Genomic DNA, 23,503 nt, shown 5'->3' on the forward strand with positions numbered 1-23,503 from the left:
TGGAGATTATTATCCCAGTCCATATCTGTATCTAAAAGAAAGAAAATGTAATAAATAAATATTGCACTCTCTCATTCCTACAAGTACCACTTGTCAGACAATTGTTTTGGGATGAGGGGGTTAATGCCTTGTAGTTGCTTCCACTTCCCTGTTTCCACCCCTCCTCCTCCATGTCTGCTGGCCTGGGCTTTAAGATCCATTGGGGAGGCCTTTCTTATGGTCTCACCAATGTGTGTAACTAACTGTGCAGTGACCTTGGACAGGGCCATCTCGGTAGTGGCATCCCATCTGGACAGTTCCCTCCCCCTAAGATGCAAATTTCATTGTCAGTATTGAGCTCACCAAGGCCTCTGGGATAGACTGAGGTGTCCAAGGTCAGCATAACTGTTTCTCACTGTTCTGTTTTAGTGATGGTATATATTTTGTCTTAAATCCAATGGGTTTTGTATTTTTAATGGTTTTATTGATTTTTTTAAAATGGTTTTAATTTTAATTTTTAGAAACGGCCTCAGGATCTATCTATTTTTTAAAAGCAATTTTACTTTAAAAATGATTAAAATAAATACAAAGACAGGGGAAGTCTATCATTTTAACACTTGGCTTACATGACAAGTTAGTACTGAAGATTTGGGTGATGGCAGACCAACTTCTAGGAAAGTGCACGATACACAGTTCAGTGGTTGTGGTGCACAGTGTATGCAGCCATAGTTCCGCAACATTTGGTTAAGAAAACAAGGTTCTGTTTGAAGCTACATTGGATTTCTTTATAAAATGCCATCAGCTCTATGTTATGGTGGTATGCTTTTGTAAATCATGCTTGGAGGATAAAGAAAAATAAGCTACTTTGAGAGACGTGCCTTTGTTTTAATGATGCTGACAATAAACAGAGAACACTTTCAGATAAGAGTTTAGAGTAATAAACCACTGTCATTAACACTGGCTAAGAAAAAAAGGAAGATGATCAGAAGATAACAAGCGGACTAGTTAAACAACTTAAGGAAGTTGTTCTCGGGATGTGCAGGATTATGAATATTAAAATCCAGCTGAAATAAATGGGAACATGTATGACAATCATTTTTACTCTTTTTTTTTGGTACGTTTCTCTTTTTCAGCCTAGCCTCTCAATGTTTCATTGGCACTGGTTTGATTACACAAGTGTTTAAATAGGACTAATAGTTAAAATAGAAAATGTACTATCTTATAATCTTACAATGCCTATACTTTTCTAAGTGTGGTACAGATGTTAAAAGATAAGTTGATCTAAAAGATAAGTTGATCCTTGCCTGCAGGCTCGTAATCTAAGAGACATATATTAAAAAGAGTGGGAAGAGGCAACAAGCTGAATCAGGCACCAGTTCTTGAAGCTGCCTACTCTCTGTGTTATTATTTGGTCTGGAGCGGTCAGCCTCCCTCCCTTTACAGATGCACAACCCAGCAGCCTTTGGTCCACCTGCAGAGATCATTTGGTTCTGGGGTCCCAGGGCAACTGGTAGCTGGAGCCGAGTGTTCTTTCTGCCAGGAAGGGTGGAAGCAAGTTCCCTGTACGTGCTCATTCACGTGCTCACCAGTGGATGAAGCCAGGTTTGTCTTCCCTTTGGCACAGCTTTTCCCAACCTTTGGGCCCCCAGATGTTCTTGGACTACAACTTCCATCAGCCCCAGCCAGCGTAGCCAATGGTCAGGAATGATGGGAACTGTAGTGCAGCAACATCTGGGGACCCAAAAGTTGGGAAAGTCTGTTTGGCATGATGTGTTTCCAGAGAGGCAGGAGGTCTAGCCTCCCTGTGACCCTTGGTCCCTGAGCTGGTGGCACAGACTAGAGTGTACTTCATTTCAGTTCTGCAGGCCCATACCAGTTTCAGGGAATCGCAAGTGGGGAGAGTGCGACTGCGCTCCGGTCCTACTTGCAAGGCTTCCCTTAGTCATCTGGTTGATCACTGTGAGAACAAGAAGCTGGACTAAATGGGCCATTGGCCTGATCCCAGCAGGCTCTTCTTAAGTTAGCAAAGAGGATCTTGGAGTAGGAGGTGTTTTTTAAACAAACAAACATAGATTTAAGTTACATTTGGGCACTATGACTGGTTACTTTGTATACAACGAGAGAAGAGCCTACAGCCGAGAGCATACAAGCCATCAAAAGGCAAATACTTTATATATGAAGTGAACCAAGCTAATTTTTGTGCTCTGCTTTTCGTCCATGTGAGATGGCAGATTGTGAGTTGTGCATTAGCAAAAGAAGCAGTCTGAATTGCATTTAGGTACTGTTGGGAAGGCAATGGGTTGTGTTAACTGTCTCCTTCTGTGCTCAGCGCATGCATGCGGAAAGATTGCCAGCAGAGTTGTCACTGCATTTCTCTGAATGAGAAATATTGGAGGTTCTTTATTGGGTGAAGCAATTTCAAGAGAAGCAAAAAAAAAAAAGAATTTTTATAAAACATTGTACTTTTGGGGGCGATTGGGACCCACAGAATACATTTTTAAAGTGTTTTAAAATTTTTATATTTGTTTTTAATGTTTTTAATTGTTGTAAACTGCCCAGAGAGCTTCGGCTATGGGGCGATATACAAATGTGATAAATAATAATAATAATAATAATAATAATAATAATAATAATTCAGGTTCTTTTAAACAAAAATACATACTGTGCATGAAACACTTTTAGACCTAAGTTTTCTGTGTGCTTCCAGATGCTTTCAATCAGCCTCTTCCAGCCTACAAATTCCCGGTTTCGGTTGTTTGATCTCTGATGTTTATTTCTTTATTCCTCAACTTTATCTCCCATTTTTGCTGAAAGACCTGGAGAAAACAGTCTTGATTGTTTGCCACTCACACTGTTTATAACCACAGGGCTAACCATAAAAGTGGACAGGCAATTGGCCTTACTCTTCCTCATGGTGGTAGTCATGGAATCAAAGGGTGGGTGGGGGCTCTGAGCTAGTTTGTTTCTTGGGCTGATGCTGTTACCCTGCTTCTCTAAAAGAAACTGCTAATATCAGTTGCAGTATTTCTGTCTTGGGGGTTGGGAGGAACCACAGCTTCCTGAAAGCATACTGAAGAGACATGCGGTGAGTAAGCAAAGATGGAAGGTGTGAAATTAGATTTGGTCCTCTCTAGCTAGGCAATTGCACTGGGGGGGATGTGTGCGCTAGTGGTTTTTCTTCCATTATGAAAGATTGTTCAGGGAAGATCTAAAAGCTTTGAAGGAAACCGTGTTTTAGTATATATCTGTATATATCTATGTTTATCTATCAGCTTGTTGAACAAAACCAGTAGTCAAGATCTGTAGTTTTCCATTTGAGCAGCTACATGAATATTTTTATGCACGTAGAAATATTTTGAAGGAGATCTTGTATCTATGTGCTTGCAGTTTTTCACATAATGCTATGCAGCATTCTGTGCAATGAGGAAAGGCCGTCCACAAAGACCATTGCCTAGAAAGAGGCAGATGTCTCCATCTCGCACTCGGAGTCCAATGTCTACCGTGAGTTCGAGCAGCAGGTCACCATCTCTGCTGAACAGACAAGGAATTCCAACTACTTACCTAACGACGGGGCAAAGGTGTCAAGGAGATGCAGCTGAAGAAGGCGATGATGCAAGAATTCCCTCTGAATGTTCAGTTGGACAAGGTATTGCAGATAATAATAAGCATTCTAAGCTACATATTATTTGGATGTAGGAGATCTGGACATCTGCCTGGCAATTTTTTGTGGAGGTATAGAATATGGCTTTTGAATTAGCATTTTTTATTTAATTACTTGATAAATTTATATTCCACCGTTAAGCACATTAGCGTTTCCACTGCAGCTCACCACATTTCGAAATAAGATAATATCAACGTCAAGTTTCATGCAATAGTAGCATGCGCACAAAAAATGAATAGTTAAAAATATAGCAGATAAAACAGCACAACAGCTATTTAAAAGGCCTGGGAAAAGTTCTTCACTTGGTGTCAAAATAACATCAACGTAAGTGCCGAGTGATGCTCCCAGGAAGAGCATTTCATATATATATATATATTTAGTAATGTAAATGTACTGCCTTCAAGTCGATCCTGACTCATGGCGACCCTATGAATAGGGTTTTCATGGTAAGCGCTATTCAGAGGGGGTTTACCATTGCCTCCCCCTGAGGCTGAGAGGCAGTGACTGTCCCAAGGTCACCCAGTGAGCTTCATGGCTGTGTGTGGATTCAAACCCTGATCTCCCAGGTCGTAGTCCAACACCTTAAAATACTAAGGCCACAATCTGTTCTTGGGCAAGTGCAGCTGAGTGTGTGTGAAGGTGCCGAAGGGCCCAGAGAAGTACACAGTTTCATCATCTGAGACCCTTCTCAGTGTGCCTCCTCTGAAAGAAGTCCAGAGGTTGGCCACACGGGAGAGGGCTTTTCTGGTTGTGGCCTTCCAGTTGTGGAATGCTCTCCCCAGTGAGGCCTGCCTGGTGCTGACGTGAACAACTTTTTGCCCCAGATTAAGACCTTCCTTTTTTCCTAGGCATTTGGTGGATCTTAATGAGTTAGCATGGCCCATATATTGCTGATGTTTTCCTGTTTTTTTAATTGTTTTTTTATTATTAACCTTTTCTGATACAGAATTACACATTAATTACAGCCTCCGAACACGAGTACCGCTTGACATTAAAAGAAAAATTGCATAACCAGAACAAACCTGAAACTCCCCCCTCCCATTTGCTGCAGAATATTGAATTTAAAGCCCATATATAATAGAGATCAGAAAATTCTTAAGATAAAGTTAAAAAACAAATATAGGACACATACATATATCAATATCTTTAAAGCACCTATCATTGTCTATCAACTTATAAATACTAAAACAAAAAAGACAAAATTAACTCACATACAATGTTAGGCGTTCCTGTTTTTGACATGATTGTTTTGTTAGTTTATTGCTATGTTTTTAACTCTGTTTTCATTCTGTTTGTAAACTGCCCAGAGACTGTTTTTGTATTAGGCAACTAATAAATCAAAATAATAATAGTCACAGCACAATCTTGTGCATATTTCCTTGGAAGCAAGTACCTAACTGTTCTCTGAGGCTTATTCCCAGGTAAGTGCAGCCAGGACTGCAGCCTCAGATGCTCATTTAAAGTACCCTCTGAGATAGCACCATCTTTATCACTGAACAGCTACATTATTTATACAAATTTTATTTGAGCCTCCAAACTTAACACACACTTTGTAAAATGATCACATATTTTGTAGCCCTAGAATAGCTGAGCAGGAGATGCAAAGATGCAAAACTTATGTATGTTAACCTCAGATCTAGTTGCCAACTTAGAACCAACAGATATCTGCTCTTAATATATCCACAAAGCCAAAAACTAAAGATGGCACTACTTAGTTTAAAACATTAGTTTTTACATTTCCAGGTATATTTTTCCTGAACTAAGACACCTTGACATTTAATCAAGTAAGAGGGCAACACTAATCCCCTATGTTGATGGCTGGAGGGGAGTTAGGATAGTGTGTAGATTCCTCTCAGCTGACCTTTGTTGGCAGAGAGGAGCGGTGCTGGCGGGATGGGCTTTGCCATGGTAGAGACCTGAGCTAAACCCAGTGGGTAGTGAGCTCCAGCCAGCAGTTATCTCCCACCAGCAATAATTTATTTATTTATTTGTTTGTTTCATTTATAGACCGCCCATACCGAATAGCTCTCTGGGCGGTGTACAAAAGGTTAAAATACAAAATATGACAATAAAATCAAGCTACACACAATAACGTTATAAACATTTAAACATTTGACTTCCGGGAAGGGTGACTTAGCCTGTGCCTGCTTTTGAGACGGGCTCCTGCCTCAAAAGAAGCTTATTCAGATATATCAGTCAGTTTTTTCTTTTTTTTTTGACTGATTAAACTTCTCCCGGGTAGGGAGAAACGAAGAGATTAACCTCAAAGCCTATTTTTGTTGGGACGACCAGATCTCATTAATTTATGGGACGAGGTCCAGCCGACGAAGGTGGGACGGATTTTCAACAGCAAGCTCTATCTGTTAAAGCGAACGTTCATCTTATCTTCTAAGAGAGAACGCACTAACAGGCAAGCACCCTTCTTTCTATATTTTTCTTTTACTTGACTTAAATTGTTGCTGTCTAAAAGAGATTTGCCAGATTGATCAGTTTTTGACATCTCACTGGGGAGCCATAACTTCTCTCTGCTACGCACTAATTAATAGCTTATCTCTGTTTTTGTTGCAAAAAGCTGTCCTGGATTTGCATTCTAAAGATATACACAGAAGAGGGATTTCTATTCCAGATTTTTATTTTGAAAAATATTATACTGTTTTGAGACTACTCTCTTTTTGGTCTATTTTATTTTGACGAATCTGTTTCTTGACGATTGCCATTAATTGTTTCGATCCTGGGAACTGCATTTTGTTTACTTAACTATTGGAGAGATAAGGCTGTCTGCTCTGTTTATACTGTGATGTCACCAAGTTTGGAGAATTAACCCAATTGTTGCTGAAATAAGAAGTGGTTTTCCTATATTTTTCTTTTAAAATGGCAATTAAGAAAGTGGCTGAAAATCTGGAAATAACTATGTTTCAGAAAATAATGGATGAGATTGAGATAATGAAAATTGAATTGAGTAAAATGAAGCAGGAGATTAAAGATATAAGGGTCCCTGTGAGAGAGGTGACCCTGGAAGGGGTCCCTGTGAGAGAGGAGACCCCGGAGATTGGAACAGGGGTCCCTGTGAGAGAGGAGACCCTGGAGACTGGAATAGGGGTCCCTGTGAGAGAGGAGATCCCGGAGATTGGAACCAACGTGGAACAGGAACAAGATTTGGAGTCTATGGACTTTAGAAATAAAATCTATTGTTTGGAACTCAATGTTATCTCTGAAGAAATGAATGAAGATTCTAGAGATAAAGTTATCAATGGCATGGATAATCTTCTGGACTGGAATGATGTGATGGAGCCCAATATAGAGAAAATCTATGGAATTAACTGCAGCCATGTGACAATGGAAAAACTTTTAAGAGATGACCCAGTGTATTTTGAAAAAAAGAACAGAGATATGATTTTACAGCAGTATTTCAGCAACCTATTCAGAATGGATGGCAAGAAAATATTTGGGATAGAGGTAATTCCCATCAGACTCTTACTATATGACTATGGCTTTGACAGCAAGATTATTATGGAATACTGATAATGGAAGATTGGATATTGAAATTACTGGACTTAACAAGACTACTGAAGATGGAAGATGGAAAATGGAACTAATAGAGATAATAGAACAATGGCTACTGAAATTATTGAACCTAACAGATTCTGATGTGATGGATTAATTGAAATGTTTATTTTGACTATGGTTATGACAATAAGATTATCATAATTAGTAATGAGATGGATTAATCGATATGCTTATCTGGAAAAAAAAATTGATAGATATATTTCTTAAAGAATTGAAACCTCTCTTTGACTTTTTGTGGAAAGAATAAAGTAATGTTTATGAGATTTGATGATTAGGTAAGATAACTACTGGAGGAAAGTGATTTTATAATATGACTTAAGAGACAGGATTGTTATATATTATAGACTTATAACTGATTTGATCTTTGACAAATGGGAAGTCAATATTTTACTCTTTATTTTTTATTTTTGTTTTTTTTTTCTTTTTTTCTTTTTGTTTAACTATTTTTGATTTTGTTTTTTGTCTTTGAATGTTTTATGATTTTGTCTTGTATGTTTTATGAAAATCTGAATAAAAATTATTGAAAAAAAAAAATAAACATTTAAACATTTAACAGTTAAAATGCCTGGGAGCATAGCCAGGTCTTAACCTGGCGCCGGAAAGACAGCAGCGTAGGCGCCAGGCGTACATCTTCGGGGAGGCTGTTCCACAGTTCGGGGGCCACTACAGAAAAGGCCCTGGATCTAGTAACTATCCTCCGGGCTTCCCGATGAGTTGGTACCCGGAGGAGGGCCTTAGATGCTGAGCGAAGTGACCAGGTCGGTTCATAGCGGGAGAGGCGTTCCACAAGATATTGCGGTCCCACATCGTGTAAGGCTTTATAGGTCAAAACCAGCACCTTGAATCTGGCTCGGAAGCAAATAGGTAGCCAGTGCAAACGGGCCAGAACAGGTGTTATATGCGCTGATCGGCTAGTTCCCGTCAACAATCTGGCTGCCGCGTTTTGCACTAGCTGGAGTTTCCGAACTGTCTTCAAGGGCAGCCCTACGTAGAGCACGTTACAGTAGTCCAGTCTAGAAGTTACCAGAGCATGAATAACTGAGGCGAGGTCATCCCTGTCTAGATAGGGACGTAGCTGGGCTACCAGCCGAAGGTGGTAGAACGCATTCCTCGCCACCGAGGCCACTTGTGCCTCAAGAGACAAGGAAGGATCGAAAAGAATCCCCAAGCTACGAACCTGTTCCTTCAAGGGGAGTGTAACCCCATCTAGAACAGGGTGAACATCCACCATCTGGTCAGGGACTCACCAACAGTGTCTCAGTCTTGTCTGGATTGAGTCTGAGTTTATTAGCTCTCATCCAGTCCATTATCGCGGTCAGGCAACGGTTCAGCACATCCACAGCCTCACCTGATTCAGATTAAAAGGAGAAATAGAGCTGCGTGTCATCAGCATACTGATGGCAACGCACTCCAAAACTCCTGATGATGTCACCCAGAGGCTGCATGTAGATGTTAAAAAGCATGGGGGACAAAACCGACCCCTGAGGGACTCCACAATGGAGAGTCCAAGGTGTCGAGCAATGTTCCCCAAGCACTACCTTCTGACGACGATCCGCCAAGTAGGAGCGGAACCACTGCCAAGCAGTGCCTCCAACTCCTAACTCCGCGAGTCTCCCCAGAAGGATACCATGGTCGATGGTATCAAACGCCGCTGAGAGATCAAGGAGAATCAACAGAGTCACACTCCCTCTGTCCCTCTCCCGACAAAGGTCATCATACAGGGCAACCAAGGCTGTTTCGGTGCCAAAACCAGGCACAGAAAACTCTGAAATGGGGCATTCCAGGGCAGGGACAAAGTGCTGACGGCTTTGGAACATAGGATCCAGGATGGTGCATGCTGGGGAAAGCATTCTGTCAAGTACTTAGGCTTGGTTTTAGTTGGGGAAGAAATCTAAAGCATTCGGGTTTCATGGACAGGTGATTTTTAAGGAGGGCTTTGGAGGAAGAGATGTTCAGGAGGAATGTTCAGAGGAGGAAGTGAGGGAAATGGAAGGACGCATAAGAGAGCAGAAGTAAAATCTTTGAAAGAAAATCCTCTTTTGGAAATATGACCTCTGTAAATTGACCTTTTAAATCTGGAACAGATAACTTTTGGTCCTCTGAATGTTGCTTGACTTCAGCTCCCATCATCTCTGACTTTTAGCCATGGTAACCTATGTTACAGTTGGAGTCTTAACAACATCTGGAGGGCTCCAGATTAGCCACCCCTGTTGTAAAAGAACACAAGAATGGAGGGAACAAAAGCCAGTTAGTTAGTTCCTAATAAACTGCAAGTGGATGTCCATCACACCAGCAACAGTATCCAAAAATATTTCCTAGGTAAGAATGACAACTCACTAAAGGGTTTGGTTTGTCATACTGAGTATTTTCATGTATATGGTAAAAACAATTTCTACTGCAATCGGAGATTTTGTCTTTTGTGACAATTCTTTGAGTAGCCTGTTTTTCTTGAAAAAATATTCCATTTTCACTTACTGCAGCCTCTTATTGTTGATTTCAGGTGACAATTGTATCAGTCCAGGTATCAGGTACATAACAGAAACTCTTATTAAGAAGCTGACCAAACAGGAAAATGTGGCACGCGTAACTACTCTGAATCTTTCCCTTGCCAGAGATGGAGGAAAGAAGTTTAAGGTATATAATGTCACAATTATTTATTCAACTAGGACAGAAACATAGTTGCATATGGACCTAACACTATACATTTCAATTTGCTTACGGGAGCCAGCTATCTAGTATTTTTGAGGAGGGGAAACAGAATCCCAAAAACTAGCCACAGAGTTCTTAATGTTATATCATGCCTTTTAAAAAGCATACAGTGCTATTTTTTTAATACTATGAACTGCTGGTGTTCCCTGTTCTCATAAGCTGCTCCTGGGACTATTTGTCAAGGCCAGGTATCCAGGCCAGAGAAAGCATTCTCCAGCTTTAGAGGTCCCCAAAGTCTGTGGCTTTATCTGATAGAAAGTGCCTCTGTATAGCCCAAGTAAGAGCAGAAAACCAGGGTCTCCAGCATTTACACCATGCAGCTTCACCATGCAGCCAGTTCAGAGCGTTCATATTGACTGCATATCACAGAGGCTGATGTTACATGCCCTTCTTTCCTTCTGTGTCTGAAGAGGGTGATGCAGTCCGACGAAGTTCACTTGCCTGGGTTCCAGCCTCGGGGCGGGAGGCTCCCCAAACAAGTCCTGACACTGTTTTGATAACTAAATACAGTAGCCCAATGCACATGTCACAATACAGTGGGGCCCCACTCATATGGCAGGTTAGGTTCCAGACCCCCGCCGGAAAGCAAAAACCTCCGGAAAGCGGCTCAGCTGTAGTGTGGGGGTCTCAAACCTAACCCGCTGATTGCACCAGAGGAGGAGAGGATCAGATCACTGGATTTGGCTGCTTGAAAAGCTGCCCCCTTATTAAACATTTAAAGATGTTAAAGATCAATTAATGCTTTAAATGCCTACTGCTTTAAATTAATGCTTTAAATGCCTACTATTGCTGTTTTTGTCTGTTTCACAATCAACTGGCACAATTACAATCCCCTAATGATCTCAGCTGATAGCACGATATATTGTTCCTGTCAGGATACTTCTTAAAAACAGAAAGCTACTGTTTTATCTTACCGTAGAAGGCATTGTATTGGTTTAAGGTCTTGTTTATGTTTTCAGTACATAGAAAATCTGGAGAAATGTGATAAACTAGAGGTCCTCAATCTCAGTAACAATCTGATTGAGAAGATTGAAAAACTGGACAAACTTTTAAAGCTAGGTGACCTCAATCTTTCATACAACAAAATAAGGTAAGCAAAAACAAAAATAGGAGTGAATAATTACAATATTATGAATGTTTCAATTTTCCTGTATGGTGCATTAGAAGTTTCATTGTTACAAAATGTTGCTACGCTGTGATTGCAAGCAATGAAAAAGGAACAACTTCTGCCAAAAAGAAAACCAAAATTCAGACAGGCTGTTGGATTCTGTAGCTCTCATGCTTTTCCTCTGGTGCTTGCTCTTTTTTTTGCCACGGAAGAGCTTTCATAGTTTAATTCAGAAATTGCATGCAGGGATTAAAAAGTTATAATTGTAGGAACAGAACATAGGAAGCTGCCTTATACTGAGTAGAACCATTGGTCCACCTAGCTCAGTATTATCTACACTGACTGGCAGCAGCTTTCCAGGATTTCAGCCAGGATTCTCTCCCAGCCCTACCTGGAGATCTTATGGATTGAACCTAGGCCCTTCTGCATGCAAAATGGATGATCTACAACAGAGCTACAGCCAAAGACCTACATACCTCTTGGATGTGGTTTTGCTATTTCTGGCTTTTTAAATTTGGCTTTGTTCTTATCTTGTAGTAATTATATAAAAACCAAAGTAACAGTTTGTAAAGTGGAGTGAAAAACCAGTGAATAGCCTTGTTCTCTGAGTGTATCAACAGTGAAATATTAACTGTGGATCAGAATATAGATGTACAGCCCAGGTACAACCAAGGGTCTGTATTAAAATGACTTAGGCTGCAATTCTAACCCCACTTACCTGGGTGTAAACACCTCTGAATTCAGTAGAACTTACTTTGGAGTAGACATGGTTAGGATTACACTGTAAGGCTGCAATCCTCTGTACATTTCTGAATAGTCATACATAGGATTGCACAGTTAAATTTTTAAAGTTAAGTTGTCTGAAACATAAGTACTTCCATTTAACTGTCACTTTAGACCAGGCTGCTCACAGGATTTCTACACACTACATTCAATGTAACTTCATGAAGCAGCTCTTCTGTGATTAAATATAGATTAGAGCAACCTAAGGAGGGGTTTTTTTTAGGTAACCAGTGCATAATTATGTGGGCATGATAAACCTTTTCTAAAGTTAAAAAGCAGGGGAAGGCACAAGCCATTTCCCCCTACAACATGTTGACGAAAATTATTTGAGCATAGAATCACAGAATAGTTGGAAGGGTCCTTATAAGGTCAACGAGGCCAACCCCCTGCTCAATCCAGGAACCCCAGTTAAAGCATAAAACAGAACCTCTTGTAAGTCCCTGACAATATTACAACAATTTTCTGATTTCAGAAACTGAATTTACCGCCACAGAATCTTGATGGCTATCTTTCTTTATCCCTAAATATATATTTTTACTCTATTTTACTTATTGTAGAATGACAAAGTAAAAACAGTTACACAAAAACCAAGCAAGGTACCAAACCAAAATGTTTCTTTGTAATGTTGGAGGAACTAAATTTAAATGAAGGAAAAACCATTCAAAGACAGCGTTGGAAGTTGCATGTTATTCTTTCTTGTGCTTCCTGTTCATTTAATTCCTCCAAACATTTTTGATTTTGTGTCTCGTTTTGTGTTTATGGAGAGCCAGTGTGGTGTAGTGGTTAAGGTGTTGGACTAAGACCTGGGAGACCAGGGTTCGAATCCCCACATAGCCACGAAGCTCACTGGGTGACCTTGGGCCAGTCACTGCCTCTCAGCCTCATGAAAACCCTGTTAATAGGGTCACCATAAGTTGGAATCGACTTGAAGGCAGTACATTTACATTTTTTTGTGTTTATGGACCAAATGAAACATACTTTACCAGTGGTTGCATGCAGATGGACTCCTCGCCCAAGCTGATAAAGTGTCTGTTGTTAACATAGCATAGAAACCCTTTAATTTAGTCAAGCCTTTTATAAATAAAAATTTGCATAGGGTTTTTCAAAGTAAACACTTCCTTTCCCAAAGATATTGGGAACAGACTGTAGAATGCTTGACAGCTTTCCAGTGTGTGTGGCTAACCCCTTTAAAGCTAACAAGCAAGATGGGAGCAAGTACAAGGATTATTCCCGATTCTCCAAACCATGGTTTGAAAGTGTTCTACCTCTGTGTCACATTTTCAATATGCACACACTGTTATATTGACTCATTTTTTTAAATATTCCCCGTTTCCCAGTAAAATAGAAGGTATTGAACACCTACACAATTTACAGAAGCTGAACCTTGCTGGGAACGAGATTGAGCACATCCCAGTGTGGATGGGGAAAAAACTCAGGTCCCTGCGCATCCTGAATTTGAGAAAAAACAAAATATCATCAGTAAGTAATTTCAGTTTATGGCAGTGCTTGCAGAGCACTCCATTCTTTTTCTTTTTGGTGGATTTTAGTTGTCTGTTATCTTTGTTTAAGCCCTTTTCATAACGTCAAATTTTGGGCACTTGAAAATCACTGTTTTGCTTTTGTTGAAGAACACTTCACTTTTTGGATGTGCTTCCGTGAATCTTTTAAGTTTAGGATCTGCACAGCTTTTCTTGAGCCTTTTAAAAAAACAACCCTTGGAGGCTTTTTGTATAGCACATGCTGAACAATGCTTGTGTTTTGGACCTGGAAGAAAAATAAATTTTAACTTTTTTTTCTTTGGCATACGTCTTCAATGAAAATTTCTCCCTGGTTGAGAACACAAGTTTCAAAACACAAATGAAAATTCCTAAAATTTTAGCATAGGTACTCGGCTATTCTTTTGCCTTTTTGTAATACTTGTGCAAATCCCTTTACAGTGAGAAGAGTTGTATAGTTTTTGACATTGGGAATATTGTTAATACCTTGTAATGGTTGCACCGACCTGGGTTTAATTTTAACATAAAGGAGCCGCTTAATATATCATACAATAGAGTGTAATTATATGTCTGTAAGCAGAAAATGGAATGTGATTTGTGCTTCAAGGTATGTCTATTTCTTGTACCTTCCCCCCACCCCCCTTTTTTTCAGCTCCATGAGGTAGCTAAACTTAAATCTCTTAAAGATTTGACTTCTCTGTTCCTGGCAGACAATCCTGTCGTAAACCTGTCTCATTTCCGTCTGTATACCATATTCCATTTGAGGTCACTGGAAGATCTTGAGGGACAGCCAGTGACAAACTGTGACAGGGAAGAAGCTCTTGAGAGGTTTAATCTAGGTAAATATGATGACCATAGGATCATAAAACTGCAGTGCTAGCCTGTGCATGCCTACTCAGAAGTAAGTCCTGTTGTGTTCAGTGGCTCAAATGTGTGTTGGATTGCAGCCTTAGAATAAATTATGCCACATTTTTCAGACTGTGTGCATGTTTTGAGGTTTGTAGGAAAACAAGTTGTGCATAGGAATTGAACAACTGAAATGGCCACTTCACACATTTATTTTTTTTATGAGTACAGTAAAGATGTTTTAAGTGCTCGCCCACAAAGCGAAAGTGTGAAAATCATAATAAACATGGGGAGCTGCAAGTACTCTGGAACCCCTGACTAGATGTGGCTGTCTGTTGATTGCCCTCTCGGCAGCATACCTGGGTAATTTGTGAAATGGTCCTAAGTATCAAAATATATAGACAGGAGATATAAAGAATAATTTTACTTTCAGAGTATCACATCTAGGAAAAGCACAAGGCATGTTCAAGCATTCACCTGAGCATGTGGATCTGAATCTGTGGGTGGGGGGCAGGGCCACCAACACAGTTCCTACCCCTGTGCACATGGCCCCATCTCTTCAGTCCCCAACCTTTCCCTGGGTGAGTGGAAATGGTCTGCAGGGGGCTGGTACTTGTGGTCACTTAATCAGGGATCCAGCCAGCATGTCCAGGGATCAGGGATGATGGGAGGTGCAGTCCAGCAACTTCCGGAGGGGCCAGAGGTTCCTCAAGCCTGTTTTATCCTGTTCGTACATCATAAGGGAAATGGAAGTGTCTTGCACAACTCCCAATAATATCAGTGGGGCTTGCACAGGAGAGCTTTGCAATGAATTGTTCCCAATACCAATAATATCTAGCGTAAAAGCAGGATCAGAACCCAAGCCATCAAGTTCTCCATCAGTGGGCGATGGTATCCTGGATTAGGTTGGTTTTTCCACATACTCCATTAGGCAGGGCTGATCCAAGTAAGCTTCAGAATCTTTGTCCCTAGTAGTTGGAAGAGCAACTGCCAGTTTTTGACCTGCATGCTGTGTGGTGACAGGGCTTCAGATGAGTTCTGGCTCCATCTTCAGAATTTGCTCACCTGAACCTGGATTCGATAGCCTGGGAGCAGAGTGAGGAGTTTCCCATGGCTGAAAGCATTTTTTCTCTTGCCAACATTTTTAAAAAATGGCCAGATATCACACCAAGTGCCACACCTTTGTCTTCTGTCTATTGGACTGTGAAGTCTGGTGTTGGTTTTTATGTCCATCAAGTTGTTTGCCCTCTTTAACTATGCATATTATAAGTGGAAGACACACACTTTCAATATGGAAGAAGCCACTACTATCTTTAGTTGTCTTTTCTGCCAACAACCAGTACATGTTGAACTATATATGATTTGCTTTACAGAAGAGATAGAAAATCTAGAAAAGGATTTGGAGAAAACTATGAAAGAGATGGAGGACCTTAAAATGAAACAATCTAACCTGCTTGAACAACTTCAGCAACAAGATAACCTGAACACATCATTAAAACAAAACAACTTGCAACAGAAACAAAGATGTAAAGACCTGGAGAGTGAGCTGGAGACAAAAAATGAGCTGGTAAAGCAATCTTGGTGTTTTTTTAAAAAAGCCAGTAAACTGTACAATTTCTTTGTGTCTGCATGAGCTCTAATGAAATCTCTAGATAGCCTTTTGACGTTAAATGAAAGCAATTGTTTTGGGGTTGAAACTCAGTTAATTTTACTACAATAGTGTAAATTTAACTTCAGTGGGACTACATCAGTTGCCAAAGTCTTGGTAATAATTATTTGGTTTTCTGTTTGGTTTATCTGAAAATAGCCATCGTGATATTTGTGTGTCATGTTTTAACTTTTTAGACATCTAAATGTTTCCTGCTGCTTCTAGTAAACATTTTTGTCTTCAGAAAGATGAATTTATATGTTTTCTAGGTAGGTGTCAAAACATGTGTTCTAGTGCTGCTCTACATCACACCATATCTATGGCTTATTTCTAATGTTCTAAGTGTTTTTAAACAGAGCCCAATGTTTTTTTTCTTGGATGTAAAATTCAGACTATTCTGTGGATTTTACAAGCAGAAATGAGAAGTTAGGTTTCTGTTCAAAAACCTTAATAGTCTAATTAAGCCTCATGATTTATTTTATTAAACTCTTACTTGCCACGTCTACAAAAAAGTGGTGAGGACTTAGCTTTCCTCTTTCAGTTAAGACTCCTCAGGGTTGGGCATAATGAAAACTGGTTTCATAAGGTGTGTGTGATTTGGACCACTGGAGAATATATGACAAAGTCCAGAGGTGGGGAACCTTCAGCCAGATGTTGCTGAACTGCAACTCCCATTAGCCCTAGCAAGCATCACCAATGGCTAGGGATGATGGGAATTGTAGTTCAGTAACATGAGCAGGACCAAAGGTTCCCTACCCCCTGGTATAGTCCTTTAGAAAGTTCTACTGTACAGTGCCCAGTGAAATGGGAGCTATTCATGACATGCCCTGACTGAATGAACAGAACATTTCTAAAAACTGTTAGTAGTATCTTGATCTGGCATCCTGTATTTTTCAGCACTACCTTCTCTTGTCCTTCTGGATGACTGATTTTGTGTGCCTCTCTTTTCCTTTAGCCTATATCTTGGTTTGACCCAGTTTCTTTATTGCTGACTGAGCCTTTATTCCTCACCAGAGGTAGTCTCTGTGTACAGCTTCACTACACTTTATTTTATTTTTAGCTGCAACCGATAGGACTTCCTTGCATGGTCCTGTCTCACATTGCCTCAGTAAAGTGAAAACCGTACTTCTTTCATAATTATTTGTCTGCTTGAAACTTTCCTGTGTCAGTATTCTACCAAATTAGAAGTTGTGCGTGGTGTTGGATGCTTTGATTTAGAAGTCTTAATTCTTTTCCTTCTTCCCATTTTTCCTGTTTCGACTCTTCTCTCTTTTTCCCCATCCTTCAGTTCTTTCTACTGCTACCTACTGGAACCTTGCTGCATGCTCTCCTTCAGGTATCCAACAAAAGAAAAGCTGTCAAAAAAGAGAGATCACCCAATTCTTTGCTAGAAACATAAAAATAATAGGGTTGTTTCAAATTGGAGCTGCTTATACTTCCATCAGTGTATTTGGTTCTCCAAATATATTGGGGATTGCAGTAAAGGCACAGATTTAGGTAGACCCAATGTGTTGGAAGTGGGGCAAGAGCAACTCCTGTTTGAGTTCTTTTGTTTGTAGAGTTAGGGTCCTCCAGGTGGCTAGGCTTGCCTAAGTTTGCCTGTGCTATTCTCTCCCTAACTTCCTTCCATAGTAAACTGATATGCCCAGGGACGCTGTTTCCATAATGCAGATTGAATTCTTAAGCATGGTTTGTTTTCCATGGTTCAGAATTAGGCCCAAACCAATATATGAAACTGAGGTTTGCATAAACCATGATTAATTGCTAACCTTGGCTTGATCAAGTGTAAATATATGGCGGTTGCAAAGTAACAAGCAAGTCTTCCTGGTGTCTAGAGTATGCATAAACTCTGGGGTGGACAATTTATCAAGATGAACCATAGTTTCATTTTGCACATTTGGATCTTAACCAGGCTTAGGCTGCAGCATGGTTTGTGCTCACCATAGTTAAGAACATAAGAAGAGCCTGCTGGATCAGGCCAGTGGCCCATCTAGTCCAGCATCCTGTTCTCACAGTGGCCAACCAGGTGCCTGGGGGAAGCCAGCAAGCAGGACCCGAGTGCAAGAACACTCTCCCCTCCTGAGGCTTCCGGCAACTGGGTATTTGTGAAGGCCAGCTTTTACTTTCTGGTCCCTGTGCGCAACTCCTGGCTGAGCCGGTGTTCAACCAGCCTGCAGGCTCCTGAATGCCAAATGGATGCTGCAGACCTTCCTTCTCTGCCAGCTTCCCTTCCGCCATGTGTTGGATTGCCCTGCCTGTGGCTGTGAAGCAGCAAGCCTTGCACAGAACTATTGTCAGGTGCAGAAAGCACAAAAGTGCAAGCCATTCCATAGCTGACAAATACAAAAGCCTCAAGTGCATGCTGGGAACTGCTTGCTGTATCATGGCATCATGGCCTGTGTGTGTGTGTGTGTTGTTTAAGTAGGTGTAGAAATGCAACATCTAAAGCAAAATGCATTTGTCACATATGTCTGACTGGGTGGGCAGGGGTGAAACCATTAATTTTTTTACCATATGAAGGCTTTGTGTTGTTGTGTGATTCATGCACAAATCATATAGTGACCCATAACCCTGGCATTCCACTTAACTCTCTATTTTGTTTATGAAACTGACACTTTTTTAAAAAAACTAATTTTTTCATTAGCTAAAGCAGAAGACAATGGAATTAACCCGAGCCTGTCAGAAACAATATGAGTTGGAGCAAGAACTGGCTTTTTATAAGATTGATGCCAAGTTTGAGCCATTGGGTTATTATCCGGCAGAGGTAATTATTTGAAAATAGTATTCTGAGTTTCAGAGAGCCTTCTTTGCCCTGACCGTGTGCTGCCCATCTGAAACAAAGCACAAGATCATGGACAACTCCCTGTTCCCCTCCTAACCTTCACGCTTATTGATGGTGAGGACAGAAGGGGAACATGTCTGCTATTGCACCAGGCTTCTAAGGCACTGAAATCTGGCTGAATTTGTACTGTGTGCCCTGTTCTAGGATGTTGAACTTGATGATGTACCGGGTGAAAGCCCTTACATTGGGAAAGCTAGATACAAAAGGAACATGTACGCTGTGGAAGGTTTCATCCCCAATAAGGCTCAGAAAATGCAAGTGGGAAACCTGGAAGAGGAAGAGCAACAAAAAATTCAGAAGCTGAAACTGAATATTCTTCAGTCGCTAGATGCACAACTAGAGGAAAAAGAGAGAAAGATTAAAGGAGGTACCACCAACCTTCCCTCTCCTCCCCCTGTAAAGATAAAAGCAGGAAACTTATCACTGTGTACCTGTTGTCTTCTGTCAGATGCTCTTTGACTTATGCAGGCAGCTAAAATTATTGACACAGCAGCAGCTGAGTGTATCAGTTCAGTGAGGTCATGGCTGAGATGACATTTGAACAGGGGACTTCCTAGCTCTCACTCTTAACCATTACCGTGGATTTCAGTAGACTTTAGGACTGGGTCATTAGTTACTAAAGCAGCTTTCGGTCTCATTTGCAGTGGTGCAGCTAGGCAATTTTAGACCCTGGGCTTAATGGTCTTACACAGGCCCATCTTTAGATGCACATGTATGTTACTTCAATGGCATACAATTAAAATGTCTTCTCCTTTCCCCTCCATTCCGTGTTTTACAACTACTCCTATGTTCTTGTTATGTTAGAGCAAAAACCAAACCAGTTTGTCAACCCTAAATGCGCTGAGCATGTTCCGTATTTGAAAGTCAAACCATGGCACCATCATGATTACAGGAATAAAATGCAGTTTGCTTCTACTGCCCCAATACTAAGCACATGTACTTGGGAGTAAGCACCATTTTGATGTAGAAAAGGGTTCTGTGTTTTTAAATTAAAAATAACGAAATAAGCATATGTAACCACGTACACGCTTAGCTGGCTACCTCTTGGTTGTAAAATGTTTCTAAATATAATAAGAGAGGACCCTAGAGCAACCACTGCCAGCCCTAGTAGTACCTGGCATGCCCATGCCAGCCCAGGGGCTGACTCTGGTCCTGTTTGCCACTGCCCCCATCATCGGCCATCCTCTGGGTGATTATTTGGGGCCCCCTTGGTCCCAAGATCCAGCCCTGGTTGCACTACTGCTCAGTCACTTGAATGTGACTCCATCCTCACTGGCTCCGCTCCCTGCCTGTGATTGATCTTTTCCCTACGCTTTCTTGATTTTTGACTTGCTAGTCTATTTAAGCATGTACGTGAAAGGAGGAGACTTATGATGCCATCCTATACAAGTCTAGTTATTACAAGTCTACTTAGAAGCAAGCCCCGTTGACTTCAGTGGGACTTCTTTCCAAGTAAACATGTAAAGCCCTGCAGCATCCACAAACTTTACTGTACACTTCTCTGGATTGTGGCCCTGCTTTCTATCCCTCCGAAAGGTGTCCACCATAACTGCAACAACTGTGCATGGCTTCTTTGGATGGTTTCAGTCGACATATCTTTATGAATTTTTCTGTTTTTCTCAGCCGAAGAAAAATTGGCGGAATTGCATAGTGAAGCAGCAAATGCACAGCACCGTGTTTTAAAAGCAACAGAGGAGCTAAAACTAGTCCAAGATGCTGTGGCTCAGAAAAAGGTATGTGTAAGCCAGCAACAATGTGGCAATAAACGTGAAGCATTGAAAGAACCTAGACATCATATCGTGTTTATTTTTCTGTGCCTGCCAAATTTCAAGCATTCCAATTTAATGCTTGTGGGATGGTGGTTTGGGGGAGTGCATTATAGCTACACACTTCATTGCAACACTTGGCCGTTATATAGCACTAGGGGGGGAAAGAGGAGGGTTTAGGTTTTCATCCTCTATTTTCATTGGTGATAACAACTTTGCCCAACGAAAGGCAGTGAGAGGCTGATAGTCCTGCGCACATTGGTTTGGGAGGAAGCCCCACTGATTGCATTGGGACTAACTTCTAAGCAGTGGAGGCCGGTCCATTTGGCGAATGGGGCTGTGCCGCACCAACTTCAGTCTGTGCTCAGCCACCTGCCTGCTTTCTTACCAACATCCAGTGCAGGTGGTGCCACTGTCTGTCAGCTTCCTCCTCCTTAATCTCAGGATTGCCCTTGTAGAACTCAGCAGGGAGGAGGTGGAGGAGGACAAAATCAGAATTAGTCGGCTCTGCCTGTCAGTGGCTGTGGCTTTACTGACTGTGGGTCTCCCTAATGTCTGCCCTGCCAGTTCCTTAGAACCACCATGTGTTCCAAGTACACATGCTTGGTAAGTAGACATGCATGGAATTGGGCCCGTACAGTGGAATTCATTTACAAATAACAAAACCATATTTTGAAAGCCAGCCCTGTAGCTTTTGAAGGCTCTGAATTCCCTGCATCTCAAGCTTAGTTAGGTGTGCTTTCTGTTTGTTCAAATCCAGATGTCAGAAGTGGAAAAGGATTGTCTCCGACAACAGCTAAGCAGCAAGATACTTCTTCTGAATCAGCTACGAGAAGAAGCTCTAGAACTAGAGAAACAGATGGAAAGGCAGAGGCAGGACATGGCCAGAAAAGAGAAGGAGTTGGAAGACCTGCAGAGTTTTATAGATTCTCTGGATCCGAAAGACCCAAGACATGTAAGTTTTTAAATATATATGACTTCTATATAGACTTCTAATTGAACTTACCAAATTATTGGGTGGAAAATCAAATAAGCATATATCAAATTAGAATCTAGCCTTATTTTATTATTTTTTAAATTTCAAATATATTTAAACCATCTTTTAGGGCAGATTGCCTTTACAAGCCAGTTTACAAGATTAAAACATGAAAATGCTGTTACAGCGCACACACACACTAGCAGCAACTAACCATTTTTCAAGAACTACACAACTCAGTCAAACACAGGTTTGAATAAGTGTGTCTTCAGAGTTTTGTTGTGTGTGTGTGTGTGTGTGTTTTTAAGTCCAGCAGTGATGAGGCCATACATTTCTCTTCAGAGAGAGAGAGTTCCAAAGGTGTGAGGTCACCACTGGGAATATCCTGTCTCGTACTTGCCAGCCTATCACTGTTTGTTTGATATTTTTTATTGCCTATGAACCAGAAGTGCACCACCTGTGTGTCGTCATCGTACAATAGTATACTTTTTCAGGGCCTGGGAGTGCTACCCTTTCCACGATACCTGTGGATGGACATAGAAATATTTGTGGAACTTATGAAAACAAATGACATGCATCTGTACAGCGATGAAACTGCCCTGGTTGTGACCTTTTAAAGTCCTAAGTGGATTGGGGCCAGGGTATTTCAAGGTTTGCTTCTTTCTACATCAGGTTTGGAGAACCTTTGGCCCACCAATTCTTTTTATCCAAGCCCAGGCACACTTCCTGAGACATGCTTCCTTCCCCGTCTTCTTCCACAGTAATGTAGCCTTGCAGGAAGAGATCTCTTCCTGCATGACCATTTTGTACACAGTAATGGAAGGAAGTGAACTGGCCATGTAGAAAAAGATCACCTTCCTGACCAGCTCGCTGTTTTCTCTTCACGTGGTGAGAAAGGGGAGCAGTTTTTCAGAGCAGAAGGATGAAATGCAGGTCAAGCTCTCCTTATGTGTGTATATGAAGGGGGGGGGAGAGAGATGTATTGAGTGTTGTGGCTCCACCTCCTTTGGGGATGCCATTCCTGACTGCTTTTCCCTGAGGGAATTTGGCCCTTGAGGCAGAAAAGGTTCTCCACCCCAGTTCGACATGAACCTTACTGGGTGTTACTCTCTTTAGTAGAGGACACTCTGTGATCTGAGCTGAGGCAGGCGGTTCTGTGTTGTGGCATCCCATCTAAGGAATACTCACTCCAGGGATGCTTGTCTGGCACTGATTCGGCTATCTTTTGGGTACCAGATCAAGACTCTTTTATTTGTTCAGGCTTTAGCGTTCTTACAACGATTAGAAGTTATATATGCTGACCTAGTTTTCTCTTGTTGCTGTCCTGATCCTTTGACAATGATTTGTGTTAATTGTGTTTATGTAAACTGCTGTGAGAGGTTTTCACTTTAAAAGTAGTATATAAATACCATAAATAATTGAACAGGTAATTGGAATGGTCCCTGGAAACTTGCAGGCTTAAATATGATCTGAGTTTTTAAAATCTGTTTCTCCCCTGCTCACTTCTTCGTGAAAGACTTCTGTACACAGCTATTTGCAGGGAATCCATGGGTGGTGAAAAGCAGGATAAAGTTATAGGGTTGGATTCATAGTAGCACAAGAGAGCGCCACACTCATAAGAACATCAGAAGAGCTCTGCTGGATCAGGCCAGTGGCCTATCTAGTCCAGCATCCAGTTCTCACAGTTGCCAGCCAGGTGCCTGGGGGAAGCCTGCAAGCAGGACCTGAGTGCAAGAACTCACAACTGGGCTTTCTTGCCCCTTCTCCCCAATGCAGTCTCCTAAGCCAGAGGTTCCCGTCTTCCCCCCCCCCATGGACCATTTGAAAATTGCAGAGGGTCTTGGTAGGCCACTTTAATGATTTTTTTCTGCCTGTTGTAGCAATTCTAATGTGGCTGTGCTAGATTTTGTATGGGTTTTTACTTGTATTTTCATTGCTGCTTTTATTCCTTATATATTGTATTCCTTAGCATTAAAACTGTAATACGATAAAATACAGTATAAGAAATTAAAGGAAGCAATGAAAATACAAGCAAAACCCAATATGAATATTTAAGGGGATGAATGTGCCATCTCCCGTCTTGATCCACAGACACGCTATGGGCCATCTGAATAAACAAAGC

The 23,503-nt window shown here is 41.1% G+C and overlaps 1 protein-coding gene across 2 annotated transcripts in view; it reads left to right on the plus strand.

The window, feature by feature from the left end:
• Nucleotides 1-23,503, plus strand: part of CNTRL (centriolin) — a 66,025-nt gene that overhangs the window by 1,466 nt on the left and 41,056 nt on the right. Inside the window, exons 2-11 of one of the 2 annotated variants that reach the window (XM_061603585.1) lie at nucleotides 3,367-3,625; nucleotides 9,708-9,841; nucleotides 10,876-11,006; nucleotides 13,145-13,286; nucleotides 13,956-14,142; nucleotides 15,523-15,716; nucleotides 18,442-18,561; nucleotides 18,784-19,006; nucleotides 20,263-20,372; nucleotides 21,166-21,360. In XM_061603585.1, coding sequence (XP_061459569.1) covers nucleotides 3,400-3,625; nucleotides 9,708-9,841; nucleotides 10,876-11,006; nucleotides 13,145-13,286; nucleotides 13,956-14,142; nucleotides 15,523-15,716; nucleotides 18,442-18,561; nucleotides 18,784-19,006; nucleotides 20,263-20,372; nucleotides 21,166-21,360 — 1,662 coding nt within the window. In that variant the 5' untranslated portion in view covers nucleotides 3,367-3,399. Of the gene's footprint in view, nucleotides 1-3,366; nucleotides 3,626-9,707; nucleotides 9,842-10,875; nucleotides 11,007-13,144; nucleotides 13,287-13,955; nucleotides 14,143-15,522; nucleotides 15,717-17,118; nucleotides 17,134-18,441; nucleotides 18,562-18,783; nucleotides 19,007-20,262; nucleotides 20,373-21,165; nucleotides 21,361-23,503 lie in introns of those variants that run through there. The other variant, XM_061603586.1, reaches the window with a different exon arrangement.

Source organism: Rhineura floridana, chromosome 20 (assembly GCF_030035675.1).
Source record: "Rhineura floridana isolate rRhiFlo1 chromosome 20, rRhiFlo1.hap2, whole genome shotgun sequence".
NCBI lineage: Eukaryota > Metazoa > Chordata > Lepidosauria > Squamata > Rhineuridae > Rhineura > Rhineura floridana.